This window comes from Lemur catta, chromosome 1 (assembly GCF_020740605.2).
Source record: "Lemur catta isolate mLemCat1 chromosome 1, mLemCat1.pri, whole genome shotgun sequence".
Lineage (NCBI taxonomy): Eukaryota > Metazoa > Chordata > Mammalia > Primates > Lemuridae > Lemur > Lemur catta.
The window spans coordinates 275,509,868-275,536,816 of NC_059128.1; the positions used below are offsets into that span (position 1 = coordinate 275,509,868).

Here is a 26,949-nt window from a genome sequence, read left to right on the forward strand (position 1 = left end):
GAGTTTTAATTAAGAAATACTTTATTTTTAGATTGCTGCAGCAAAGCCAACTCCACCAAAAAGCCAGGTAACATTAACAAAAGAATTTCCCGTGTCATCTGGATCTCAACATCGGAAAAAAGAAGCTGACAGTGTTTATGGAGAGTGGGTTCCTGTAGAAAAAAATGGTGAAGAAAACAAAGATGATGATAATGTTTTCAGCAGCAATTTGCCCTCAGAGGTAAGTAAGAGGAATTATTATGGTTTTTTTTTCCTGTTTTATACCTGAATCTGCCATTTTATTGTTACTTTATATCTGATTTGGATTCTGTTTCACTCTTCTTAGGGCCGGGTTAAACGGCAGGGCCGGGTTAGACGACAGATGAAACAACCCGCAGCTTCTCATTTGACAGTAACTCGATGCAATTCACTTTGTGGAACCAAGCCACAAAGTGAAAAGCATCGAATTGCAGAGAACAGTGTTATCACAACCCTACCCAACATTGGGCCCTCCTTGCACTTGTGGGAAGGTAGCCCAAGGTACAACTATTTAGCTTCCCGTTTTGCTTCAAGGCTCTATAGCTCTAGATTTTGGTGGTAGCAAATTTACTGGGTGGAGGGATTGAGTGGAGAGAGGCAGATCCTCAGGTTCAACACAAGAACTGGATTGGAAAAGGTCATTGTAGGCTGATGTGAGCAATCTTGGGTTACATAGCCCATTGCCCTTAAATGATTTTTTGTTTTTTTTTTTTACTATTTCTCTGGGTTGTTTGTCAGATAGCCTTTAATCATTTTCCCTTCCCCATGCTACCTTGGCCCTTTTGAATTCTTGTGTTTAACCTAATGCTCAGCCTTGGTACTCTATTCCCTTCTCCTTCCCCTCTTTGCTACTATTAAAAGTTGGAGAAGTGGAATTCACACTTTGAAATTTCCACAAGGCTATAGTTGTATCTTGTCAAAATGACGCAGTAATAATGCCAAGTGTCAAAACAACCCCATTAAAATGCCGCCTGATTAAATATGTGCTGCTAAATATAGTGCACATGAAAACAGCAAGACTGTATATATATGTAAATATATATATATATCTGTATCTTTGTATGTATCTCTGTATCTGTACCTTTGCTGTATCTTTTAATAAACAGTTTACTTTTATTTAACTTGTTGTGCAAAATCACGCTTGGGGGATGTGGGAGGGTGGAGAATTACTAGGGGGGGGTGGGAGTTTTCAGTGCTACCATAGATTAGTTGTCATCACCTCTTGCCCTTGGTTTCCAAAGCCCAGACATCTGTCCAAGGACTGGACTATATATCTGATGCCCACACGGACTCCTTTTTCTTGCAGTTTTGGCATATGTAGGTCAGAGAGACCTGTACTCTTCACTTCAGGTTCCATTGGCCATATCATCATCTTCCAATAAACACCTCCAATTGTATAAATAAATCCTGTTTATAAAATCAGAAAGTGAACAGAACCCAAATCAGAAACGTTTTGATAGCAGTGTTTTTTTCCCCCCGAGGTATTCAAAGACCACATTTTCACTGTTCTTTTTTCCTTTTTCTTTTGGGACCTGTGGCATTTTGAAAGGGAACAAATTCTATACAGTGAAGCTGGTGCTGGTCATGATTACTAGTCAGTGCAACTTATAGTCACAGATGATGATCTATGTTCACATGGGGTTCAACAATTGAAGCAAGTTATGTCATCATCAGTGAGGGAGGGATAGTTGGTTTAGATAGTAATTTAGTAAGACCAGTTGAGTAGCTCAGTTGTTAATCCCCAAATCAGGCTACCTGCACATCAAGAGGGAAAGGCTAACTGACATTTGCAGCTGACTTAATCTTCTTGTGGTAGCTCAGTGTAAACCATGATGGTAAGAAGGCTGAACAAACTTAATTTACAGATCCCAGTACATATGCTTTTAGTAACTAATTTCTTGCAGATTAAACATTCAACAGAGTTGTACAAAACATAGCTGGGAAGAGTTTTTACATGTGAAATATTTCCAGTGTAGTGAAGACAATAAAGACGGCAAAATTCCAAGGGATTTTCCTGAGAAGATAACTGACCATAATTATTTCAAATTTCTTCAGTTAAACATGGGGAAAGTGTTCAGTAAATCCTGATAATTACACTTTTTTGATTGAGAGTGTGTGTATATATATTTATGTTTGAAATTTAGTACTCAGCTATTTTCAGTCTTAACACTAAAAGTGTGATGTCTTAGCCCTACCTGTCATCAAAAGTTGTCAGACTTTAAATAAAGGTTGAGAACTAGTAAGATATCTGGGGGAGGGGCGCTTGATAGAGAAGGTGTTCTTAAATAACTATAAAATTATTTGCGTAAAGGAGTCTTGTTAAAACTTGTTAAAATAGAAGAAAAATAAGTTCTGCTCAGAGAGCTAAATGAATGAAGCAGATGGTGTCTCTTGTGGAAAAATATGTATAATTATTTGATATCAGAACTACTAGAAAATTAGACTCGAACAATATATAGATTAACTTTAATGCTAAAAAAACCCAAAAAATATTGGAGGGGAAAGACAGGATTGTGTTTTGCTTTCAAATCTCGTACTTTTACCTAGCAATAATAATGTCAGACATGTAGAAGAGATGTTCACAATATAAAATATTTAGTTCTAGTTATTTGGCTACCATCTAAATTACTATATTTGTAAAGTTAATGTGTTCTATATATCAATGTGAAATATTTTTGGTGAAATAAAGGCTTTCTAGAGTAAAAAGAAAGTTCTTTTAAATGGCCAACTTTTTAACTGAATAGTATTTTTAATGTTTTATCAGTCTTTTTTAATAAATATAAATGAAGTTTGTGGTTCTCTAGTCCTGAGCATAAGACATTCAGGCAAAGATCACAGATTTTATCTCCATAAAGGCTGAATTAGCTTTGCTATAATCCCTAACCCCACCAGTTGTCTGGCATATGAGTGCTCTGTGACACATAAGTATGAATGGATAGACGTTGTGGATGGAGCAGCATAAATCCATATCTTATGGTAAAACAACTCATCAGACTGCCCTACTGCCATAGCATCATCTTCCTACTCAGAAACCAGCCAGCATCATCTTCAGTAAGGAGAGACTACAAACTTCGACCATACTTGTGAAAATCTGATTTATAAACAATGAAATATCAAATGTTGAAAAACTAATATTTAAAAAAATAGTCTTCAAGGACATTAACTCTTGGTAATAAAGTTAGGAAAGCTTTATTGTGTAGAAGATTTGAATGTAACCATTGACATAAGTGGAGTGATGACTCCATTTATAACTACTACTGTGGAGTTTTCATGGGTTTAGTATCAATAATTTTTTAGGTGTCCAGCTCCGTTAAGGTCTAGTGATTACTTAGATGTTAAGATCATCTTAAGCAGTTTGCTAGTTTGTATTATTGAATCATATTTCTACATTCCGTTGGAACTAAAATTCTCTTAAATGTAGAAGCTCTAAATGTATAAAGATTGGGAAAGCTAACTTCTTGGAGTAAAATGAAGATTTTAATTGGAAATTAAACACAAAGGTCCTGGCACTGCTAAAATATGTAATGTACAGCTTTATTCGTTCTTTTCTCCCTATATTCTCTAGGTAGTTAACACTGAATTTCTCTCAGCCATTTAACAGGTTATCTTTTGGTTTTCACATTATACTTCATTTAGATTTATGTAAGAATTACCCCCTAGAGAATTTTGAATGATATAATAAAATGCTTCATAATTCAGTTTTTAAAACCAATTAAACACACAATAACTGGGACATTCTGTATTTACTGTGGCTTTGTTTTTGTAGTTCTCATTTTGGTCTTTTACATATGAACCTCTTTATATTTCATCAATTTTTAATAAGTATTTTAAAATCATGTTTTATCGACAGGCCAGATGGTTTTTCTTTATTTCTGTTTTCTTATAATTAAAGTTTTCCTTTTATCCTTCTTTTAATTTTGAGATACCTGCAATTACCTGTGTAGAAAATCATTTTCTGGCTGTAGGAGTCATTTTCCTTATCTGACTCACCCCATCCTAACAATTATCTTTAGATCTTTTATAGCCTTTCATTGATACTCTAAGACATTCTTAAGATGGCTGTTCTATTTATGTAGATAGCTGGGTTAACAAAAGGGGAGTAAATTGACTTAGAAGAATATTTTAAATGAGAAATGGAGATACAAAAGGCACACATATGATGTAGGTCGTGAAATGCATGTTACGTGGTGCCAGTTCACATTAGGTATTTCATTACACCTGAGGACACCTTTGTAGATTTTAGAAGTAGTGGTAATCTACATTGTTGCTATGGTAAGGAGATTAAAGAACTCGGTCAGTTTTTATTAACATGAAAATTACAATTCAGGACACTTTAAAATTTCACCTTTTAGAAACTGGTCGGAGGGAAAATGAAATTACACATTTCCCCTGTTATACTACCTACACTATTACTACACAATCGTTTTTATATATTAGGTAGCAAGCTAATCTGTATAGTAGTATATCAGTGGAAACAAATAAGGTTTGTTACTACAACTTGATAATAGTATCCTAGGAATTTAAAATTTTTTCCTAAATTTTAGAAGGGCTTTCAGCTTCACTTTGGTGCCTTTCGCACATTTCCAGTTTCTAAATAGTAAAGGGTGATTAAGATTCTAAAGCTTCATCGTCCAATATCATAGTCACCAGCCACTGAACAAATCAGTTTCTTAATCACCCTAGCCACATTTCAAGTGCTCAAGCACCTATGACTGCAGACAAGGTTCTCTTAGACAGTGCTGCTCTAAGGGGTAGCTGTGGCATATTATGAGTGTTTATTATGGATACATAATATCTGGTCTGACCCTTGAATATTGCTGGTTGGGTATTATAGTTGGCTTTTTATGCATTATTGCATATCTTGAGTTACCTTGAAAAGCTGGAAAAAGGCTTTTGATGTAAACTCTTCCAGATCCTTAGAGGTTAAGATAATCTTGATTCATTCTATTTTGAGCGTATCTTTTCATATTTAAAAATAAATTAATAGGCAAATTATTTGGTAATAAATTTTTGACATGAACTTTGCAGCTCATTTGGTAAGCCTGTTGAAGAATAGATCAAGTTTGTACGACCCTAGGAAATAATAGCTGTAATTTTATGTAAAGTAAATACCAAGTTGCTATATTCCTTTCAGAGTAAGATGTGAATGTAATGTGAAACATTCTTGAGATATGAAGGAAGTTTATTTTAGGGATAAATGATGAGGCATTAGGTTACCTGCTTAATAAAGGCTAAAAGAGGAAAAATATGAAGATATAAAATAATCTCTACAAAAATGAATTCATAGGTATATTCATTTGCTTTCCACTTGGAAAGAATTAGTTTTATTCTAGGAAAGTCAGCATTTTTAAAGCCTTCTAAATATATCTTTGTGGCTAATTTATAGTTGGAAATTGGGGATCAGGCTTTGGGATGATGGGTAGACATGTTTTTCCCAGTATCCTCTCAGATTTTAGCCTTTTCAGAATAAAAACCTTATTATTTATGACTAAGCACCCTAACACTTAGATTTATAGATTGCTGTGAAAACTGAAGTAAGTCTGGGAAGGTTAATGAGACAGTACATGTCTCATTTAGTATGCCTTCAAAAGTCACCTTGATAATCCTACTTGACAATTTCAGGAAACATGGAAGGTAGGCCTAGGGGACATAAATTGTGGCCTGAAATATCTGCATTCCCATTTAAAGTCTTAGGAATTGATCAGAAATACAGTAGAAGTGAAAGGTGAACATATTAAGTTTCTTAGTGTTCCAGTCAGATTTTGCTTAGATTAATTCTGATAGGCCTTAGAAATATTCTAATTTGTGTGGATAATTTTCTAAGTTGATTTAGGAGATTATGATCTTTCTATTCACAAAATTGATACAGTCTAATAAATAATTACAGAATGAATTCAGTTTAATTTTGCCTTCATTTTAAGAAAGCATTATATAAGAATTTATACTTGCTTTGTAGAAGGAAAACCTTGGTTTATCCAAAGGAACATTAGACTGTTAATGATTTTACTGACTTACATCTGTCATGGTCATGCAGTACTTGTCATTTTTTGTACATGAAAACAGCAAAATTTTTTCCATGTCAGATAAGCATTTTACAAAAATGAATTTTTTTGCATGAGATAACTAGAAAATAGTACAAGTAAGAGGTATTGAAAGAAAAGTCATGAATTAGTGAGTTGATACAAATCAACTTGACTTATTAATTTTAAAAGAAAAAATATCAAATACTTACTTGATGGGTGTTCCTTCTGTAGTTAAACCTTCCAGAAATCTGACAAATTGAGAATTTCCTTCAAAGATTACTTTTTTAAAAAAGTTAAAATATAAAATTTACATCTGCTTAGCATAGTTTTATAAGGTAGTAATATGAGCTTTGAGGAGTACCTAAGACTTCAAACATTTAAAACTGTTTCACTTGATGTTATTACGGACTTCCACAGAAATATTTAACTTTGATAATAAATCTATATAAACTGAAAACAAAAGGTTCATTTATTTATATCCTGAACATATTCTTTAAAGAAATTGAGTTCTTAAGACCAAACCATACCCGTGCACAACTACAGAAGATGAAAGAGATATGCTGATGAGTAAAGGAGTGATCATAATGCTTTTCTGCTTATTCAAGAATTTTACTTACTGCTTCTGAAGGTTAATGCTAATAAAAGTGAGAGTAAAATGAAAACTGCTAAGGAGTATAAAATTTGGTTCAAATAATTCCCAGTTTATTATAAATAACTTTTTGTTAATGAAGGCTAGAGATTTTTAATGGAACATTCTACAATTATGGTTTGCTATAGTAGAAAATATACTGAATGGTTCTGCTGCCTATGATAATGCCTATGATACCTTGTAATTTACCTTAATCCTTGTCTACTTTCCAAGGTTATGTTCCTTTTTTGAGTCTTCTCCTTACTTAACAAGATTATTAGTATATAAGGGTATTATTTTGTTTTTGAAATGTAGCAACTAAAGATACAGGCATTCTTCAGAATTTAGGGAGCTCTGGTAATTTGAGATAATTATATATGTTTTCTTTCTTAGCCTGTGGACATCTCTACAGCAATGAGTGAACGGGCACTTGCTCAGAAAAGACTCAGTGAGAACGCATTTGACCTTGAAGCCATGAGCATGTTAAACCGAGCTCAGGAAAGGGTATGTAGCAGTTTTAATGTCTAAATGAGAATTTCACTAACTAGATGGTTAAATTGTGACATAATCATGTACTTTTTAAATTAGCTGGCTTATTAAATGAAAATGATTTGAGGTCTGATGATTCAGTAAATATTTATTGTGTACTATGTGGCAGGAATTATTTCTTGAGCAAACAAAATAGAACAAATTCCCTGCCCTCATAGAGTTTACAGTCTGCTATATAAATATAGCTAAGTGCCCACAACAACCCTATGAGATGTGTTAGGTATTACGGGTTCCCATGTTTCAATTGAGAAAACTGAGATAAAGAATGGTTGAGTGAAATCTGTGGTCACACAACTAGTAAGTGGGGGAACTGGGATTCCAACACAAGCAATCTGAATCCATAGTCTGCTTTTGACAATGGACAGCTTCTCCATTTCTCTTCTACTTTTCTTTCTATGATAAATCTATATAGAAACAATAAGTACATGTTCAAACAGGAAATACATTGATGACAGTACAGGTGTTCAGGAAAAACAATTTGAATAAATGACAGCTGATTCTTTAACTGTCAGAGAAAATGTTGGTGGTTGATGCAGTCCACAGTTTTTTAAAAAGCTTTTTAATGTGTTTGAGTGGGATAGTATTGTATGTTTTTTACTCTTTAAGCATATGTCATGAATTTATTCTTGATTTATAATATCTCAAAGGAAGTAATTAAAAAACCAGGCTATCATGACATGTATTAGAATGCATTTTTATGAGATAGGTAAGAAGGAGGGTGGGGATCCTTTGTTATATGAGCTGTTTTGTACATTTTTCATGTTTCTGTGATATTTTGAAGAAAATATTGTAGCTATGCTTTTTAGTTAGATATATATCTCAAATCTTGTTATTAATGAGATTCACTGAATGTTAACAAACTGCTTCTTTAACTTTAGCAGAATATTTAATTTTAAATATGAATTAATATGTTGTTTTTAAAGTTAAATGCTTAAGTCTGTTATTAAGGCATTTGTGTTTAGTGAATTAAATTATTACCAATGGCATTTTAATCAAATAAGTAATTTTATTTAGTTAATTGAGGTGGCTTCTTTTCTTCAGATTGATGCCTGGGCTCAGCTGAACTCTATTCCTGGCCAGTTCACAGGAAGTACAGGCGTACAGGTTCTAACACAAGAACAGTTGGCTAATACTGGTGCCCAAGCCTGGATTAAAAAGGTACACAATATATGCACATACAAAAGTGTTGAAGTACAAAGTTACAACGTTTTTGGAAAATGTTTTATTAAAAATGCATGAAGAGGCCAGTGAAGTTCCTGAGTAAATTTGCTGTGTGTATATGCTCCAGGATGGACACTGAAGATGGACTGGATTCATGAGACAATGGCAAATGTATAAATATGGCTCAAGAGCCACTCATTTTATATCCTGAGGTTATTTTTTAAATTGCTGCTGCTGATTTTGGTCGGGGGGTGGTATTTTTATTTAACTCTGGTTTCAATACTAATAGCATATTAGGTGCTCTTCAGAATATTCCACAGTTCCTGCTGGACTACTAACGTAATCATTTCAAAGCAGTGATTCTCAAATTTTTCTTCATCATGGGATACTTTATTACAGGTTTGTTTTTGGTGGATCACTGCCCCTGAGGCCCTCTACCACCCTAATTTTCCATTGGTCTATTTCTCTGTCCTTACCCCTTCATTAGTTCCTGCACCCTCCTGTAAGATACCTTGGCCCTTATTCCTCTCCTCTTGTGACCTCCAGCCCCAGGTCAGCTGCTGGTTACAGAAGTGGTTGGGGGGCCCTACTGTTAGCACTGCATGTGGTGATCTTGCTATGGTACTGGAAGGCTGAGGGAGGATGGCTGGAGTGGGGTGGACCATGCTGAAGGGTGGTGAACGGTGGGATGGGGATGGAGATTAATCTGTGGACCACCATTTAGGCCCTGGTGGCCTCTGGTGATCCACAGGTTCAATTTGAGAACCACTAATTTCATGGAAAAAAAAAAAACAGATATATAAGACGTAAAATCAAGGGAGAGGACGGACACCTTGCGCTATGAAGATGTAGGTGCACCTGGTTTCAGATTCCTGCAGTGAGACCTGTGAACTCCATCTACGGCTGCCTCATCATTGGGGGAGTCTTAGGTGGTTGAGAAGGGCATTCTGAAGAAATACCTTCTGGTGAAGGGATGAATCTTGGTTCGATCAGTGATGGGAAATTTGTTTCAGGAGCACTTGCAGCATGCATAACAGTGCTGAAACTGGGAGGCTGCGTGTTCTAATGGATTGGGAAGGTTTCTTTATCCTGTTGTACACCTGGTTCCTTGTATGATCATGGGCAAGTAACTTTTTGGAATTTCAGTCTCCCAAGTGTCAAGTGGAGACAAGTCCTTACTACTGCATCAGGAGTGGTAATCAGTGTGATGGTTACCTAGAGAGAGCTACTCTGGGTGCCAGTGAACAAGCTAGATTTCCAAAAAATAAGATAATTGGTTGCTTTGGACAGTTTAGTCTCATAACATTTATTTCAGTTTTGATAGTTTTATCTCTGTTGATTCTCTTAACAGATCAATATAAAACATACATACTCATTTTGCTTCCCTTTTTGGGGGAAGTAGTTGCACTATTATGTGTACAGTGAGTTCAGAGTCATTGAAAAATTACAATGTAGCTTGCTGAGGGGTCATGTTGGAAACAGTGATAATCTAGCAAAATATTGAAAGTTTGGATTAATTTTGTACTATTATTTTATATTGCAGTTAAAAATAGAACGATTTGTGTAGTCTTTAAAAAATGGCTTTCATCTATCAATGGGAAGAATTATAAAAGTACATCTAATTCTTTACTGTTTTGATTCTTTAATATTATTTAGTCTTGAAGCTGAGTATTCAATATTTCAGGAAGTTAAAACATGAAGTTCATGGGTGTTTAACTAGACATACAACACACACTCATGTGCATTGCTAGGTAGAAACTTCTGAATGTGCTTTCATTGCAAAATTTTAGTCTTTATCTGTATAATGATGTGCTGATCCGTAACATTTGTATACTTCTAAATATCATCGTGACATGGTATCATAAGTAACTTGTACACAGTGAATCTTTTACTAATTCAATTGGCTTTCCCCTGTCCCTTAAATAATTTTTGGTATTTTCAATCTTATGGCAGTTCACAGATTTTAAATAAATAATTTAAAATGTTTAGTAGGACCTTTAAAAAGATTTCATCATTATATTTTATGTAAAATATATACTTTGGGAAGTGAATCATTTTGTTAAATTATCATAAGATACGTGTTTGTCAGACCAATTTTTAAATTATAGAAAAAGCAACACTTTCAGGAAAGCATCCAGTTGTATAGAATTACTGAAGAATACTTGATGCTGCTATAAAGGAGGAACTTCTTTTTTTATGAAAATGGGCCAGAACATGTAGGAGTCAGTAGGTAATTGAAAATTTAAAATGTCATTCCCTGTTAAACATCACAAATACTGTCTACTCATTAAATGTTTAGTTGTGTTTAGGAAATTTGCTCCATGATGATTTTGGCTTTTTTCTTGCTTTAGTATATAGTCTAACATCCTCTTTATATTTTAAAAACCACATGGAATGCCAGCATTCTCTGTGTTCTTTCTTAGATTATTGCAGGATATTTTTAGATTAAAAAAGAGAAGTCTTACCAGTATTCTCGTTTGTCAGTAAAACATTTCAAATGGTGGTTGATTTAAAAGACCTTTCATTTTCTGGAATGAAATGATTTGGACATGACCTGATAAATATTGGTTATTAATACGGTCTCATTAGATTGGCTTTTTTTTGTAAACAGCATACACACTGGGGTAGAGAAACAACAGATGAAGATATTAGAGAATGGAAACAAAATTGGAAACCTGGGTTATTTGGGGTTATATATTGTACTGTGCACAGTTGCCCTTTTTTTTAGGAGTATTCCCTGGAAAAGAGGGGCGGATGAACCTGGAAGTAAGTAAAAGTCATTCTAGGTGTGTAGCATCAAGGCAGTTGATATCCAAGCATCAGCTAACCTTTCTCTTTATACATCTACACTGCATGGCCTGCACCAAATAAGGAACTGAACCAGGGGTATGTTTTTACCTCCACAGCTGCCTCCTTCCATCAGAGCACCTTGTTGAACTTAATGTCTAGTCACACATCATTGGCATGTTTTCTCCCCAGCATTTAATCATAAAGCTGGGAAACAAATGAGATTATACAGTTTTATTACTGTGTAAAAACAGGATTTTTTATATTTAGTATTAACTTATCAATATAGGAAATTATGATGCATACTATTTCCTGAGCTACCAAAGGTTTTGACTCCCTCTGTTGGTAAGTTAATGACTTTTGCTATATATTTGCAAATGTAAACCTAAAATTTAATGGCCAAGGGGGAAATAAAGCATGATTTGGAGATAATGTTTTAAATTAAAAAAAATGGCCTTAATGATCAACAGTAGAATTCAATATTATATGTACATGGATGCCCTTTAAAAAGAGGCATTGAATATTTCTTAACGTGAAAAAAAGATTGTTCACCATGCTAATGGATATATAGTTGTGCATCTTAGGACATTAAGTGGTTTGCTGCTTTGATGGAAATTATGGTTCAGTGGGTTGGATACAAGAGAGATGATTGTTCACAGAATAACCTGTGAACTTTCACCCCTCTGTATGGAAACTTGTTTCAGGGCCAAATCCTTGTAGCTGTCTTCTTGCCCCGGTCAGTGCCAGCCGTACTATTCACAACACTGCTGCTACCGAGGCCTAGGTATGTAAACATTTAAGGAGTTTTTTAAAAGTCTTTTTTAACATCAAGCTAGGTTTTAAAGGAATTCAAATTCATTTTGGTGTACTTACAGGGCATTTTATGTGATTCTCTTCTATTTATTACTGCATATATTTATTTTAAAGAGTTATCTTTTTGCTTCATAGGGATTTTCTAAGTAAAATATTTATACTTGCTTTATAGTAGAATGGGGAAGAAAACTTTGGATGACAACAGTATGCTTCTTCAGTGTCCAAACTATTTCTAAATGATTTCTGGGCTTTATTCATAAACTAGGTACACCTGGGACAATATTATTGACTGTTTTTAACATTGCCTTCTTTTTATTTTGCAAGCTAAGAAGAGATACCAGTGAACCTAAATAGTGGACGAAAACAGGAGTGTTCTAATTTTTTTTTTGGAGGGTGGCATGAGGGCTACTGTTTTAAAACTGCCATTTACTTGTCTGATTTGACTTTCAAAATAATATGTTAATGTGAAAATAATTAGAACATACACACTACAGTATGTATTAAGTATAGAAGCATTTACATTTAATTGCTATACCTATAACAGATCTAGAAGCAAAATAAGATTCCTCTTTTTAGAAAGTAACCAGTGAGCCTGTAGTGAAGTTCTAACTGTAAAATGGGGACATTTTACCTTTCTTTTCCTTGGATAGGATCAGTTCTTAAGAGCAGCCCCGGTAACTGGAGGAATGGGAGCCGTTTTGATGAGAAAAATGGGCTGGAGAGAAGGAGAAGGATTAGGAAAAAACAAAGAAGGAAATAAGGAACCCATCCTAGTTGATTTTAAGACAGACCGAAAAGGTAACAAGTTCTCTTTTGGAATGTTTATTATACCTCCTTTAACATTCAGGGTTTCATTTTATACATTCCTTTAATCCCTGTGATCCTGAACTGGAGTTATTTCTTGTATATGTATAGCTATTTGTCAGAAAAAACTTTAATCCATTTTCACACACAGCAGCTTATTTTTATATCAGTATGATGGAGACACTAGTTTGAGTTTTTAAGAGCCAATTATTAGGAAAATGTGCATATATCTAATTATATGACTACAAAAGTAAGTAGATTTCATGTTTAGAAAATGGAATTTTGATTTTGTTTTCTCATGACAAGGACTATGCTTGTCTTTTTCCTACAATTTATTTTTTGTCAGATATTTTACACATTTTCATTATTTCCTATTAGAGTGCTGTTTTGTCTTCACTTCATAAACCTTTTTGCTTGTCCCTCTTTTTAAGCTTAATAGTTAAGTTGGGTTGGGGTTGGAAAATAGTAGAACGAATGCCGACAACAGCCATCACCTCTTGTTAACTGTCTTGTGTTAGGGCACTTTGGAACTTTTAGCACTGATTGTATTTTCCTACTATCTTCAGACACTTGGAGAGTGAGGGGGATCTATATAGCCTGTATGTAGTTGTCAAGTATTTAAATATATACTTAGTTCCCACAGACAACACCCCTTGGAATACTGTTTTAGGAAATGAACTAGTTTTGCACCAAATATGTATTGCAAAATTCCATGTTGGAGTTGTGCAACATTGGTCTGGGTGTGAGTTCTCAAGAGAACAGCAAACGTATCCCAGGAATTAATTAGCAAAGGAGTGGCTAAAAATTTTCCTGTAATATATAGGTTGAGCATACTAAATCTGGAAATGTGAAATGTTCCAAGATCCAAAACTTTGAGCGCTGACATAAGGTAAGGCTCAGAAGAAATGTTCATTGGAGCATTTTGGATTTCAGATTTTTGGATTTGGGATGCTCAACCAGTAAGTATAATGCAGACATTGAAAATCTGAAAAAATCTAAAACAGTTTTGGTCCCAGGCATTTTGGATAAGGGATAATCAGACTATATAGAAATTGGGAAAGCATTGTTTTGAGTTAGTAATATAGTTAGTTCTCTTTGAAATAGACCTGTGGGGAGGGAGGAGGTTATGTAGAGAAGTTATGTTTATATTTTGAGAACATCTCACATTTGTTAAGAAAGGGAGTGTTTCCTGGGGAAAAAGGGAGGACGTATTTATCCTTTTAGACAACTGCCTTATTCACCCTTTTTTCTGGTGGTAGAAAGTCCTAACGTTTTGGGGAACGTACTCATAAATGAGTATTTTTTGAGACAGTAAACCTGCAGAAATCACTTGTAATAGCCACTACTTTAAACTTGTAAAGAAACAGACATGGAGGTGTTGATAATTACATGGCATTTAATTTGAATATGTAATTGCATACATATTCATATATTAAATTCTTATATTTTGTGGACATTTGCTATTTCTAATACTAAGGCATATGAACATAAAATACAAATTTATATATTGAAACACAGCAAGAGAAGTTAAAATTGATGTAGAACTCTAGTAGGAAACTGATTTTATTTGAAGGCATGGATTTAGGTTCAGGCTCCTACAGGAGTCTTTGCTTTTCTATATTATAATTTAAAATGATGTTTTGAGATTTATTTAGTGAACAATGCCCCCTCCCTCCCCCCTTTTTTAAAGGTCTTGTTGCAGTAGGAGAAAGAGCACAAAAGAGGTCTGGGAACTTCTCTGCAGCAATGAAAGATCTGTCAGGTGAGAGCACATTTTTGAATTCCTTCTTGTTCCACCCCCACCTTGAATTCATAATTTGTTATAAAAGTTGTTGGAAATAATTTATAACAAGGTTTTTTTTTTTGGCAGGCAAGCATCCTGTATCTGCCTTGATGGAAATCTGTAATAAGAGAAGGTGGCAACCACCAGAATTTCTCTTGGTCCATGATAGTGGCCCTGATCATCGCAAACATTTTCTCTTTAGGGTAAATATGAATTTTTTCATTAATTGTATATATTAATTTGATAATTTAATGTTAGAGGGTGAGGGCTAAACACGATCACAAGATTAAGATTCTATTTGTGGGTGGGGGTTCATATGTGTGGGTGAGTGGTCGGGTTTTAAAACACAGAAGGGTGCCTTAATATGACTTGTGAGTATCTTATTTTAAAAAACTAGAGGGGAAATGTGGGCAAAATCTGGTACACAATTTGTTGATATTTTCTAGTGGAACATGGGGAATCTGTTTAGTACTTTTTTATCAGGTATTGATTTATTTTTATTTTTCAATTTGGAGATCTGCTCTTAATTTGCAGTCCCTTTTCCCAAATGATTTACTGCTTCTGGGTTGAAATTAATTTGACTTACATAGTATGGGTTTATATTTTTGTAAATTATTTTTCTAGCATTTAGTGAAAAAATACAAAGCTAATAGATATTAAAGTTTGATGCTGTTCTTATTGTATGTTTTTCTTGAATAGGTATTGAGAAATGGAAGCCCTTACCAGCCCAATTGTATGTTTTTCTTGAATAGGTATTGATAAATGGAAGCGCTTACCAGCCCAGCTTTGCCAGCCCTAATAAGAAGCATGCTAAAGCCACAGCAGCTACTGTGGTTCTTCAAGCAATGGGCCTTGTACCAAAGGACCTCATGGCTAATGCCACTTGCTTCAGGAGTGCCTCACGTAGATAGATTGAGGTTTTATAATAATCATTTCAGATAATTTTACTCTGCATCACAATGTATTTCCTCTTTAATGTTGTAAATATTTGGCAATTTAAGACATTGTGTAAAAAGCAATCTGTACAAACATCTCCAGGCTTTGATTTTTGTACCATGGAAATTGTATTTAACCATACAGGGTTTTGGTATGTTTATATTGTTTACCTTAGTGATGTATTTGTTTAAGTGGCTAACATCCAAACGATTGTTTGAAGGCATCAGTAATCTTCAGTGTGGAATGTTAAATAACGCTTTTATACTGTATTTTGTACTATGATGTAACTCCCCTTCCTTATGGCTAGGCTGCTGTAACACTTGCCTGTAATCAGAGAAGGGCTGTGCACCTTGTACTATTTCACAATGGGTTCTGCTGGACAGATACTGGGCCAGTGTTATTGAGGTAATCAAGCAAGATCTGTTCCACAGGGCTAATGCCACCATCTCCCCTTAAAATTTTGTAGAGGTTATAAAAAGAAAGTGGTATGTTGTGTGATGATCAGCACTAAGTCCTGCATTCCTGTTAAAGCCACTTGGGTCATAAGGGAGTCAAAAATGAAGTCTGACTAGAATTCTGCAGAGGCCAAGTACATTTAGTATGGCATTGAGTTGTGATATAGTTTTACTTTGATGTGCATTTTGAATTTCAGCTACACCTAGATAGACGTAAAATGATAATTAAAATGCTGTAACCAACTTATCTAATAAAATTGGCAACCAGCCACTATTTTGTTGACTATGAGAGAAAGTTTAAGTTTATGTTAATTTTTAGGGTCTTATAGAATATTTCATGTGTATTACAGTGGTATTCATATGCTATGTCTCTAAACTTTATTTTCAAAAGCTTAAGGCCCAAATACAAACTTCTCTGGAATAAATGTGGTGTTTTTATTTTGTGGATTATAAAGTGAATACATACTTAAATACTATTATATCTTTACCCAATGCTTTTGATTTCTAAACACTTTTATTTAAAAAATTTGAATTACACACACACACACACACATACATGCACACCCCCACCACACACGCGCACACTCACCCATAAGCATGTTAAATACTACTTTGCCATGACAACTAAGCAGACTTTACAACTCCTCTTAAAACCCTTTTATCTGAATTAACATGCATTTAAAAAGACAAATTTAAGTATACTGGAGAATAGAAGAATTATAAATCAGTAGGAAAGATGCTAAGGTAGAAGCCTCAACAATCAGCTCAGTAGATAAGTGTCTATATTTATTTTCTATCTTTATAAAACAACCTGCTAATAGTATTAGGTAAATATTAATTAAAGTAACATAATTTTTCCCTGATGGTATTCATTGTCACAGTGCCATGAGATAATTGCTACAGGTTTAGTCTCAATTTCCCATTTGCAAGGTAACACATTAATTCAGTTTTCTACTCAGTTTACAGTTACGTTGTAGGGATATAGATTTCTCATTCAAGTTATTTGAAGGTTTTTTTTTGGAAAAAAAGTTTGAGTTATCATCACATCTCTCAAAATCTTATCTGAAAATAGTAAAAGCAGAAAATGATTTAAAACCTTAATGTTGCTGCTCAGTGCATGTAATAAAAAGTTAATGTTTATAAACATTTCATATTTTTAAGTATATTCCTTTCTTTAACTTCAAGAATCTTGAATTTCCTTGCTAGAAGGCTTTTTTCCTCCAAGATTCCTTTTAGGCTTACTTTGGTGTTCAGGATCTCCAATTATAAATGTAGTCTCTCATTTCCACATTGCGTAAAGATGATTTCCCCAGTGATGGTATTTGACTAAGTTGCTCCAGAGTCTTAGGGTGTAAACCACAGTTAGCAAGCTCCTTATGAACAACCTCCTGTTCAGTAAAAAGCACATTAGTCTTTGAACACTCAAGAGTTTTTAAATAATTACCATGGAGACTTTGACAAATAAATGGCTCATTCACATAACTCATCCTATTGATAGAAGTTGATCCTAAGAATTTCTGCAGTGCCAGAATCCCAAGATACTGATGTTGGTTACTTTTAAAATAAGTCTTGCAAACTGGTAAGTATGAGACAATTTTCAATCTTAATTAGTATAACTCTCTAAATAAAAACTGTTCAAAATTAAAGGCAAATACAGTTAAGTAAATACCTATGGTGAATAAGGTTTCCTTAAATTATAAAGCAATCAGGAACTATTATGTTTTGAATTTCGGAGGACAATGAAAAATACTATCTTGTGTTTGGGAAGTTCTATAGTCACTGTTAGAAGTACAAAGGACTGAATAAAATTTCTCTCTCAAAATTTAGGTACAGAAGACATTCCTTCCTCTTAGTAATGCATAACTGATAAAATTAAGTAGTAACAGTTCTATAACTTCAAATACAAAAGTGACTCATAAGTGACCCACTTCCTCCAACTAATTTGAGGAAACTAGCTACAAGTAAAATAGTATGTTTATGGGTATCTACTTACCTTATGCAGTACTTTCTCCACTGGCAGGCAGATATTAAATACAGCCGTTGGCTCGTGTGGATACAGTCCTACACAGAAACATCCGCTCTGTGAAGATTTGAGTAGCATGGTCACAAAATGTAGAGAATGAGGCATGACAGGACCTGTAATCTCCAAACTAAACTGATCTTTATATCCGGAAAGAGCTTGTGTCTTCACATTGACGCTTCGTGCCTTCATGAAAATTTAAAGAAAAAGAAAATTATGATCACCATCTCTCAAGCTTTTCTCTGGCTAAAAATGTGTTCAGTTATTTCCATTTGGGGTTTCTTCTCTTTAATAGTTACGGAACAAAAGTATTTTCTGGCTGGGCATGGTGGCTCATGCCTGTAATCTCAGCACTTTGGGAGGCCAAGGTGGAAAGATTGCTTGAGCCTAGGAGTTCAAGAGCAGCCTGAGCAACATATTGAGATGCTGCCTCTACAAAAAGTAAAAAAAAACTAAAGTACAAAATGTTAAAGTCGTAGTAAAAAATTTTTTTCTAAGACATCTAAACAATGTTACATGAGTAAAAATGTTTAGTAAATAAAATCTCCAGCACACTCTCCAACACATGAGATTTTGAATTGAAGTATACTCTAGAGCTGTGGTCCCCAATCCCCAGGCTGCAGATGTGTACTGGTCTGTGGTCTGTTAGGAACTGGGCCGCACGAAAAGGCGGGAGAGCAAGTCAAGCTTCATCTCTATTTATAGTCATTCCCCATCACTCCCATCACTGCAAAAGCTCCACCTCCTGTCAGATCAGGAGCAGCATTAGATTCTCATGGGAGCCTGAAACCTACTGAAAACTGCGCATGCAAGGATCTAGGTGGAACTGAGGTAGTGATACTAGCATTGGGGGGTGGCTGCAAATACAGATTATCACTAGCAGAGGTTTGACTGCACAATAAATGTTATGTGCTTTACTCATCCTGAAACCACCCCACAGCCCCCAGTCCATGGAAGAACTCTCCCATCAAACTGGTCCCTGGTGCCAAAAAGGTTGGGGACCGCTGCTCTAGAGAATACAATTTTTTTGTATGGCATCTTGATTTAGTAATCCACTGTCACTGCAGAATATTGGAAAAATACTGGTTTTGAAATAATTATATCAAAGCTTTTTGTGGGCTTTTAAGGGAGGTAAGTAAAATTAAAATATGTAGCAAGTTAAATGCTAGGAGTTATTTAAAAAAACAATCAAGAATTTACCCTATGAAAAAAAGTAAAGTACTTAAAAACTGGGCTGTAGGGACTGGTGAAGTTTTGAATATCTTTATTACCTTCAGCATTTGCATTGTGGCACCTCGGAAAAATGTAGGTGCTAAGAGGGTTGGTGGTAACCCTGCCTGGGGACCTGAGGTAGCAACTAAACTCTTACAGTTGATCAAAAAATTGAGCAACGTAAAAGTGTTAATTCCTTTCACCAACACGACAGATTCAGGTCTGTGATCCATTTGTACTTCATGTTTCTCTTTATGTCTGGAGGTGACAATTAAGGAAATTACAAAAGCAAATTCCACACTTTCTTCTTCATCCTCATCACTGATTACTTGCTCCCTAGGAAATCGCTATAGTTACAATCCCCATTTCACAAAGCTGTTAACTCTACAAATCTATTTCACTGAGTCTATAATATAATCACTAGACAATGTAAAAAGTTACTTTAATCAAAAGCAAAATCCAGTTATCTGGATTCTGAATCACATAGGACCCCTTTTCTCCATAAGAAAATAGAATGCTCATGCTATGACTCTTCACTGCAGTCATAAGGCATGTTTGAATCAAAATGTTAACCATCTAAATTTGCTAGAAAACAATACCAAATAAAAATATTTCTTCTCTAGTCAAAAATATACCTGTGTTCCCACAAATTTAACCAAAATTGAATGTTCTCATTAAAAAAACAGTTTAATAGTTCATGGTTTGTTGATACTTATCGGCTTGTTACTTTAATGTTACAAGGGAGAATCAGTTTTAATACAATCTGAATAGAATTTAAGATTATATTCATAGGCTGGGCATGGTGGCTCACGCCTATAATCATAGCACTCTGGGAGGCCGAGGTGGGAGGATCACTCAAAGTGGGGAGTTCAAGACCAACCCAAGCAAAAGTGAGACCCCATCTCTATTAAAAATAGAAAGAAATTAGCCAAACAACTAAAAGTATATATAGAAAAAATTAGCCGGGCATGGTGGCGCATGCTATAGTCCCAGCTACTTGGGAGGCTGAGGCAGAAGGATTGCTTGAGCCCAGGAGTTTGAGGTTGCTGTGAGCTAGGCTGATGCCACGGCACTCTAGCCTGGGCAACAGAGCCAGACTCTGTCTCAACAACAACAAAAAGAAATTATATTCATATAAAATAACCAGCCAATGTTAAATTCCTCACTGACTTAATTCAACAAAATTTAATTCTAGTTAATAGCAACTGAAAGGATACAGCTTGATAGACAGTATGTCTGGTTTTTTAATTTTATCTTGCACACCCATTTCTTCCAGCCAGGAAAAACTTTCTTCTTCATCCTCATCACTGTTTACTTGCTCCCTAGGAAATCGCTATAGTTACAATCCCCATTTCACAAAGCTGTTAACTCTACAAATCTATTTCACTGAGTCTATAAATCACTAGACGATGTAAAAAGTTATTTTAATCACATACTCCCCATATCCCAAGCTTGCTCCAGATGCTCTCTTCTTACGGCCATTTTCTTTTACTAAAGGCAGAGAAAATTCAATACCTACATGAGAGAAAAAAATTTACCTGAGTTTTTTAAAAAAAAGTATTTAACAGATATGCCCTACTTTTAGAGTGTAAAACATCTGAAATGTGAGTTTTTACACTTGCTCTATGAAGGCAGTAGTTTTCAAACTTTCTTAATAATAGCACACAACACACAAACCTATAAACACAGACATCTCCTAGAAACAAAAGGTGCAGGACACAATATATATGCTCTTTACATACATAGGATACCTTTTCATCTATTATATTTTATTCCAGTTCACTTTTTTAAAAAGTGCTGATTGGGCCCACTAAATAGATTTCGTGATCCACTAATGTGTTTTATTTAAGAGATCAGAGGAGGGAAAACCATTAACTTAAAGCTATGTGTTATGAACAGCTTAAGTAATTATAGGAAGAAAAACCCAAAATAAAGAAATAATACATTTCTTAAAATAATATTGGTAATCAATTGGTAAAAGACAACTCAAATTTCAGCTTTTAAGGCAGGAGTTTACAATATAGTTTAGTAAATCTAAACCTAAACTTTTACCTTCATTTTTCATAGCTTCTCTTAAACCTCGAGTTGTAGGAGATATGAGAGCTGTGATCACATCACTTCCTGCTAATCCTGCTGCTCGGAACAGGACAGTAAACTGATAGGTACAAACGTAGAAATAGGGGCAAAGTTTTGTCTTCAGCAGATTATATAGAGACGTAAAGCTCACAGACCTATGAAGCAAAAAAAAAAAAAAATGTTCTTTAGCAATTATTAAACATTTAACTCAGCGGTTCCCAACCTTTTTGACACCAAGGACCAGTTTCACGGAAGATAATGTTTCCACAGATGGGGCAGGGGGAGGCAGACCTCAGGTGGTCATGCAAGCAATGGGGAGTGGCTGTAAATACAGATGAAGCTTCCCTTCTGCTGTGTGGTCCCCCACTCCCTGTTCTCCCCGCCTCCCTATTCCTAAGTTTCATGGAAGGTGATTTTTCCATGCACGGTGGGGGGAGGGGGGCAGTGGTGGCGTCACTCTGTGGCCAAGTTCCTAACAGGCTGGGAGCTGGGGACCACAGATTTAACTCAATGTTTAAAATATGACTTTGTATAATTCAGTTTAATACTTAACCTGTTTTAAAACACAAGACAAACATTTCAGATACTAGTTTAAATTTTTGTGGTTACATACAACTTAGCTGTAAAGGAATGAAATTGGTAATGGGGATGTGAAGACTTCTCCATACTTAAATAGTGTTTACTACTTAAACAGTTATCATTTTTACTTTAAACAAAACTTAATTGATAATTGGTTGCTGACTTTCTCTGAGCAACTTCTGCTGACTGAGAAAGGAAACAGTCACTGACAAGAAGACACTTAAAGAATTATGTTTGTATAGATTTATGAAACTCATATATATATATATGTGTGTATATATATATATATATATATATATATATATATATACTCAGTGATTGGATAAAGAGTTAAGAGCTTTAAAAAAAAAGTAAACAGTTTACATATTGATTATGAGCAGTTTCAGATAAAATTTGGAAGGACATAGATATCCTTCTGCCGCTATGCACATATCCACATCACAAAATATGATGAGAGAATACTGCTAAGATGAAAATTTGCTGTTGGATTACACAAGTTTTTTTTTTAAACTTATCTTACCAGTCACTCATTAAAATGTGTTGCAATGTTTCATCATTTGACCAAGGGCTTGTCTTTCCAGCCATTTTCCTGTCAGCTCCAATACGAGGGAACAGTTGAAGCCAGGGAAAGGTAGGGTGGAGCCAATAGATAAGGCTCTGTTGGAAGGCACAACGGAGCTCAGTGGAGAGTTTGGGATCCTAAAATCCAGAGGTGACAGTGGGCGGTTTTTGCCCCGTGAAAAACATAGAAGTTCATTAAAGGGACAATGAATATACCACACAGTTAGTCTAAGAATCTTTATTGCTTTCTACAGGAAAGCATTAACAACTGCTATAGGGGCTAAAATGTAGATTATTATTTGGGAAGTCCTTTTTGGCCAGAAATTAGTCTGTTAAACCATGTGCCAGAAGGAACACTTAAACAAAGATGGGAACTCCCCAGCCTCTACCATCCTTGAGAACAATGACTATCTTTTTTATCATGAGGCATGTGTGCGTGCGCACATTGGTATCATTATGTTTAACACCCCTCCACTCCCCACCCCCCCTGCCCTGCCAAAACACTGTTTCAAAAGTAGCCAGCAAACACTAATAATGGGAATCACAAATCATCCTGATTTATTTATTGAAAAGATGTATGTAACAAGACCTCTTTTAGGTAATCCTTTTTAACCTAGTTTGAGTTGATGTGATACTTCAAAGTAATTGCACTGTATTTCTCTAAAACCGTTTTATAACTCACTACCTCCACTAAATTTACAAGAGAGCATTATGAAGGTAGCAACAATCAGTGCTTACAAAAAACAACCAAAGTATATATAAGAAAATCAGTAGAATCCTTCTGTTCTTGCAATCCTACTTAACTGCTTTTCATTTATTTTCCTTGTGTTTTCTTTCACAAAAAGCTTTAGAAAAGAATGGTTTAGTTCAAACAATTGCTGCCTGCAACACTGATTAATTCTCAGGACAGGTCTCTAAATTTAATGGGCAGTTAATTACATAAAAGGCTGTATGAAAGCACTATTTTGGAAAAACAAAATTTCCCAAGTCTTTGTGCCTTTAAATGTCTGAAGAAAAACTTAACGGAAAGCAATATCTCTGATATTATGCAAAGAAGAACATTTGTTACTTTAACACATAGCTGTTTTATTTCAAAATTACCTGTATACTTTGAGGCAAAGTAACTTCTGTTGCCCTACAATGCTGGACAAGCCCTTGAGCCTCTTCCTGTGCTTTCACATGCTCTGCCCAGGTAAAGGGTTGAGAAGAGGTGAAAAGGAGTCGAGTTTTAATACTCCAATCCACAGGTAATTCAGTACTTTCTGAGGATGGAATATCAGATTTGGAGAATATGTGGGGAGTCTTTTAGAAAAAAAAAGAAGACAAAAATTAGGAGAGTACCAAGAAAAATCTTCAACCTAAAGATTTCATTAGATACTAATATATATGAAAAGTCAAAATTATATAAACTATATAATAAACAACATTAAAAATATACTATACACATTGTGAAAAAGTCTGAAAGCAGCCACACTAAACTTTTCACAGTGGTTACCTCTTGGAAGTAGGAATTTGTTGTTGGGGGTAGTAGGAACAGAGGGGCACATTTCACTTTTTAGTTTATACAGTTCTTTACAGTACTACAGATTTTGCTACCAAAGTAGAAATCTTCCAAGTATTTAAAAAAAGCACATTTTAGGCCTCTTAAACTCTTGAAGCAAAACTAAGTTGCTCTTTCTGCAGGTAACTTAGGTAGGGCCCTTAAAGGCCATATATATACATTTTTTTTTACCAAATGGCCATTATATAAAGGCCATATTTAAGAAACATTTCCAGACCTGAAATATTTTCCCTCAACCTGTTTGCTGTCCTTTCAGGTCAATTTTCTACATACTACAAGGATTCTTTTAGATAACATCACAACAGAATATCAGGGAAGGGGGAACTATCTCCAACAGACCATTATTTACAAGGGAGAATGGGTCTTAGGAACTCTTCCAGCCTGTTCCCATTAGGACAAACTACACATTTATCAAACTACGTATCACAACAGAAGTACCTGGAATAGAAACAAGTGTGTGTGCATATGTGTGCTGGGGGAAGGGAATGAAGCTCAGTGCTACGTCACAACTTGTGGTGGTCATCTGCGGATTCGGTTTGAAGATCTGGTAAAGGACAAAGTTCAAAAAGTAGCTCAACCTGGAGGAGTTGACTCAAAAGTGATGAGCTGGAGGAGTCAATTACCCAAAGAAGAGTGTTAAAAACTGTTAGGAAGAAGGAAAAATGCACATCTACTAGGCCTCCTTTAGTGGTGGCTTGCCATTACAGACATCATTACTGTACCATTCCAAGTCCTCTACCTTGGCTGATACCATCTTTTCATGTCCAGTAGAGATGATCATTCTCAAGCCTCCCTGTAAAACTGCTTTCCAATCAAAATGCTTCTGAGAAACATAAATTTATAAAAATATACACTCTAATGATATTTAAAAAGTATTACCTGGGGTATTTCAGTAACAGTTGTTCTTTCAGGAAACTTCTCTTCCCATAGCAAATCATTTTCTTGATTAGACTCTAAAAACTGAGGTTAAAAAATTGTCCTTTTTAACTTAAACGATGCTGCAGTTTGCTTTCAACATGTACAGAGCCTCATCTTGCATGCAGGTTTTTCAGTAAATGCAAACGAACCAAATTCATACACACCCAAATAAATCGAACAGAGTTTCACTTCGGTTTTGTGCCTGAACTTCAGAAACAGGGTCTGGCTTTGTCACTCAGGCTAGAGTGCAGTGGCAAGATTATAGCTCACCCTAACCTCATCCTCCTGGACTCAAGCCATCCTCCCACCTCAGCTTCTCAAGTAGCTAGCACAACCATACCTGGCTAGTTTTATTTTTTGTATAGACAGGGTCTTGCTATGTTGCCCAGGGTGGTCTTGAACTCCTGGGCTCAAGCGATCCTCCCGCCTCCGCCTCCCAAAGTATTGGGATTACAGGCGTGAGCGTGCCCCGGCCTGTGTCTGAACAAAAAGGGCCGGTGTTTCGAACCAAAAGATCCAAAAGTCTTGGGGAAAGGAAAATGCTAGTAAATTCTGACCCCCATGAATCAAAATTCTTCCTTCCCAGAATAATCCTGAATGAGAGAAGAGAGCCCCTGAATCACGGTGGGAAAGCAGGGTCTCGTAACTTGCCCATCAAACAGCTGCCTTCCAGGATGGGTTGTTCAAGGATTTTTTCACCTATTTTCTAATTCATCTTTAAGCCCTGTACAAGAGGGCTACGAGCTGGATTCCAGTGTGCGTGGCCCACTCCGGTGCCCCTCACTTCCCCACGAACGCGACGCCGCGCCAGGTCAGCATATCGTGTAGCGGGGCGGCTTGCGGGACGCACTGCCCACAAATGCGACCTTTCAGAAGAGACGCCGCTCCCAAGGTGAGGCAACCCAAGGCCACGGGGTGGCTGACACTCTTCGCGCCCATTTCCTTGCCTCGAACGCGAGACCTTTCCATCCCCGATTTCACAGCTGGGTCAACCCACGAAAAACAAGAGCCCCCCGCTGCCTGGCGCGAACACTCACCGGGCTCGGCGCCTCCTGCTGGCCGCCAGGCGGCCCGTCGGGGGGCCCGTCGGCGACCCGCGGCTGATTGTCTAGGCAAGCGAAGGGGTTCCTTCGGGCCGCGGCGGGGCCGCCGGCGCCGCCGCCTCTGCCCACTGCGGCCGGGAAGGGGCGGAGGGGCAGCCCAGCCGCAAGAGCCGCGCGGCGAGGGGCCGGCTCGGGCAGCTCAGGAGGCGGGGAGACGGCGGCCCCACGGTTCCGGGTCCTCTTCCGTCGGAGCCGCAATATCTCGGGCGGCTTTTTGAAACTGGGAGAGTAGCCAGGCACCGACAGGGCCATAACGCGCGACGGCTGAGGCCACCCAGCCGCCCCTCAAGCACTTCCCGCGCGCGCCGGCCCCGCCCCCGACGTGGCGCCGCGCCGAGCACCCAGCGGAGGCCGCCCGAGGCCCCGCCCCCACGTGCCGCCTGGCGGAGCATGCGCGATACGCCGCGCGCGACGCCCCAGACTCGGCAGGTTTCGTCGGAGGCCGCCACCGCCCCCTGGCCCAGTCGTGACCCCGCCCTGGCGCTGCTGCCAGGTACTTGGCCATAGTCCAGTCCCCAGGTGTAGCGAGGCTGGGAAGCTTGCGGCTCAGGGTACCAGTGTGCACTACTCCCTTGGGCACCGAAATAGCTGATCGCTATTTAAGCCCGAAGCAGGGATGTGATCAGCCCGGAGCGCGGCGCTGTGATGGAAAGGAAACGTCATACTTGAGCTGCGGTGATGGGCTGCTGCTTCAGTAAATTTAGAGAGGGCAATGGCTATGTTTTGGGGGCTCGACCTCCTCCTCGAAACTCCTCAAAATGAAGAACTCAGATAAGAAATCGGCCTGCTTGCTACGCAAGCACAGCCTCCCTGCAATCCCTAAAGCCTGGCCATCCCAACCCTCCACGCAAACACGCTGCCGCTGCCACTGGCGAGTTACTAGGATCCTCTTGTTTGATCCTAGGGAAATTCAGAGTGAGTGAATATTTGAAAACAAAATTTAAGTGCCTATGGGCTAGATC

At 36.8% G+C, this 26,949-nt stretch overlaps 2 protein-coding genes across 5 annotated transcripts in view; one reads left to right on the forward strand and one right to left on the reverse strand.

Moving 5' to 3' along the window:
- The window catches only part of SON (SON DNA and RNA binding protein), a 32,348-nt gene extending 15,966 nt beyond the window's left edge, over positions 1-16,382 (forward strand). The window contains exons 6-12 of one of the 4 annotated variants that reach the window (XM_045540577.1): positions 32-220; positions 7,063-7,173; positions 8,260-8,376; positions 12,630-12,777; positions 14,474-14,545; positions 14,654-14,769; positions 15,266-16,382. In XM_045540577.1, coding sequence (XP_045396533.1) covers positions 32-220; positions 7,063-7,173; positions 8,260-8,376; positions 12,630-12,777; positions 14,474-14,545; positions 14,654-14,769; positions 15,266-15,325 — 813 coding nt within the window. In that variant the 3' untranslated portion in view covers positions 15,326-16,382. Of the gene's footprint in view, positions 1-31; positions 221-325; positions 1,140-7,062; positions 7,174-8,259; positions 8,377-11,870; positions 11,951-12,629; positions 12,778-14,473; positions 14,546-14,653; positions 14,770-15,265 lie in introns of those variants that run through there. The other 3 variants (XM_045540576.1, XM_045540578.1, XM_045540579.1) reach the window with 3 other exon arrangements.
- Positions 4-26,287, reverse strand: DONSON (DNA replication fork stabilization factor DONSON). The gene is made up of 12 exons (XM_045540581.1): positions 25,922-26,287; positions 24,846-24,926; positions 23,507-23,707; positions 22,365-22,543; positions 21,242-21,420; positions 20,626-20,704; positions 20,407-20,511; positions 19,249-19,447; positions 17,951-18,163; positions 17,200-17,345; positions 1,238-1,425; positions 4-152 (listed from the first exon to the last, which is right to left on the reverse strand). The coding sequence occupies exons 1-10, from the start codon at positions 26,237-26,239 to the stop codon at positions 17,208-17,210; spliced, it is 1,692 nt and encodes a 563-aa protein (XP_045396537.1). The 5' UTR covers positions 26,240-26,287; the 3' UTR covers positions 4-152; positions 1,238-1,425; positions 17,200-17,207.
- Positions 26,288-26,949: the final 662 nt, after the last annotated feature.

Excerpts from the sequence above, each read along its gene's own strand:
- DONSON (XM_045540581.1), bottom strand. The coding sequence starts at position 26,239 with ATGGCCCTGTCGGTGCCTGGCTACTCTCCCAGTTTCAAAAAGCCGCCC. Across the intron at positions 19,448-20,406 it reads GACATACTGTCTATCAAGCT|ACATAAAGAGAAACATGAAG; the intron begins GTATCCTTTCAG and ends TGTCACCTCCAG. Across the intron at positions 18,164-19,248 it reads CCACAATGCAAATGCTGAAG|GCACGAAGCGTCAATGTGAA; the intron begins GTAATAAAGATA and ends ATTTTCATGAAG.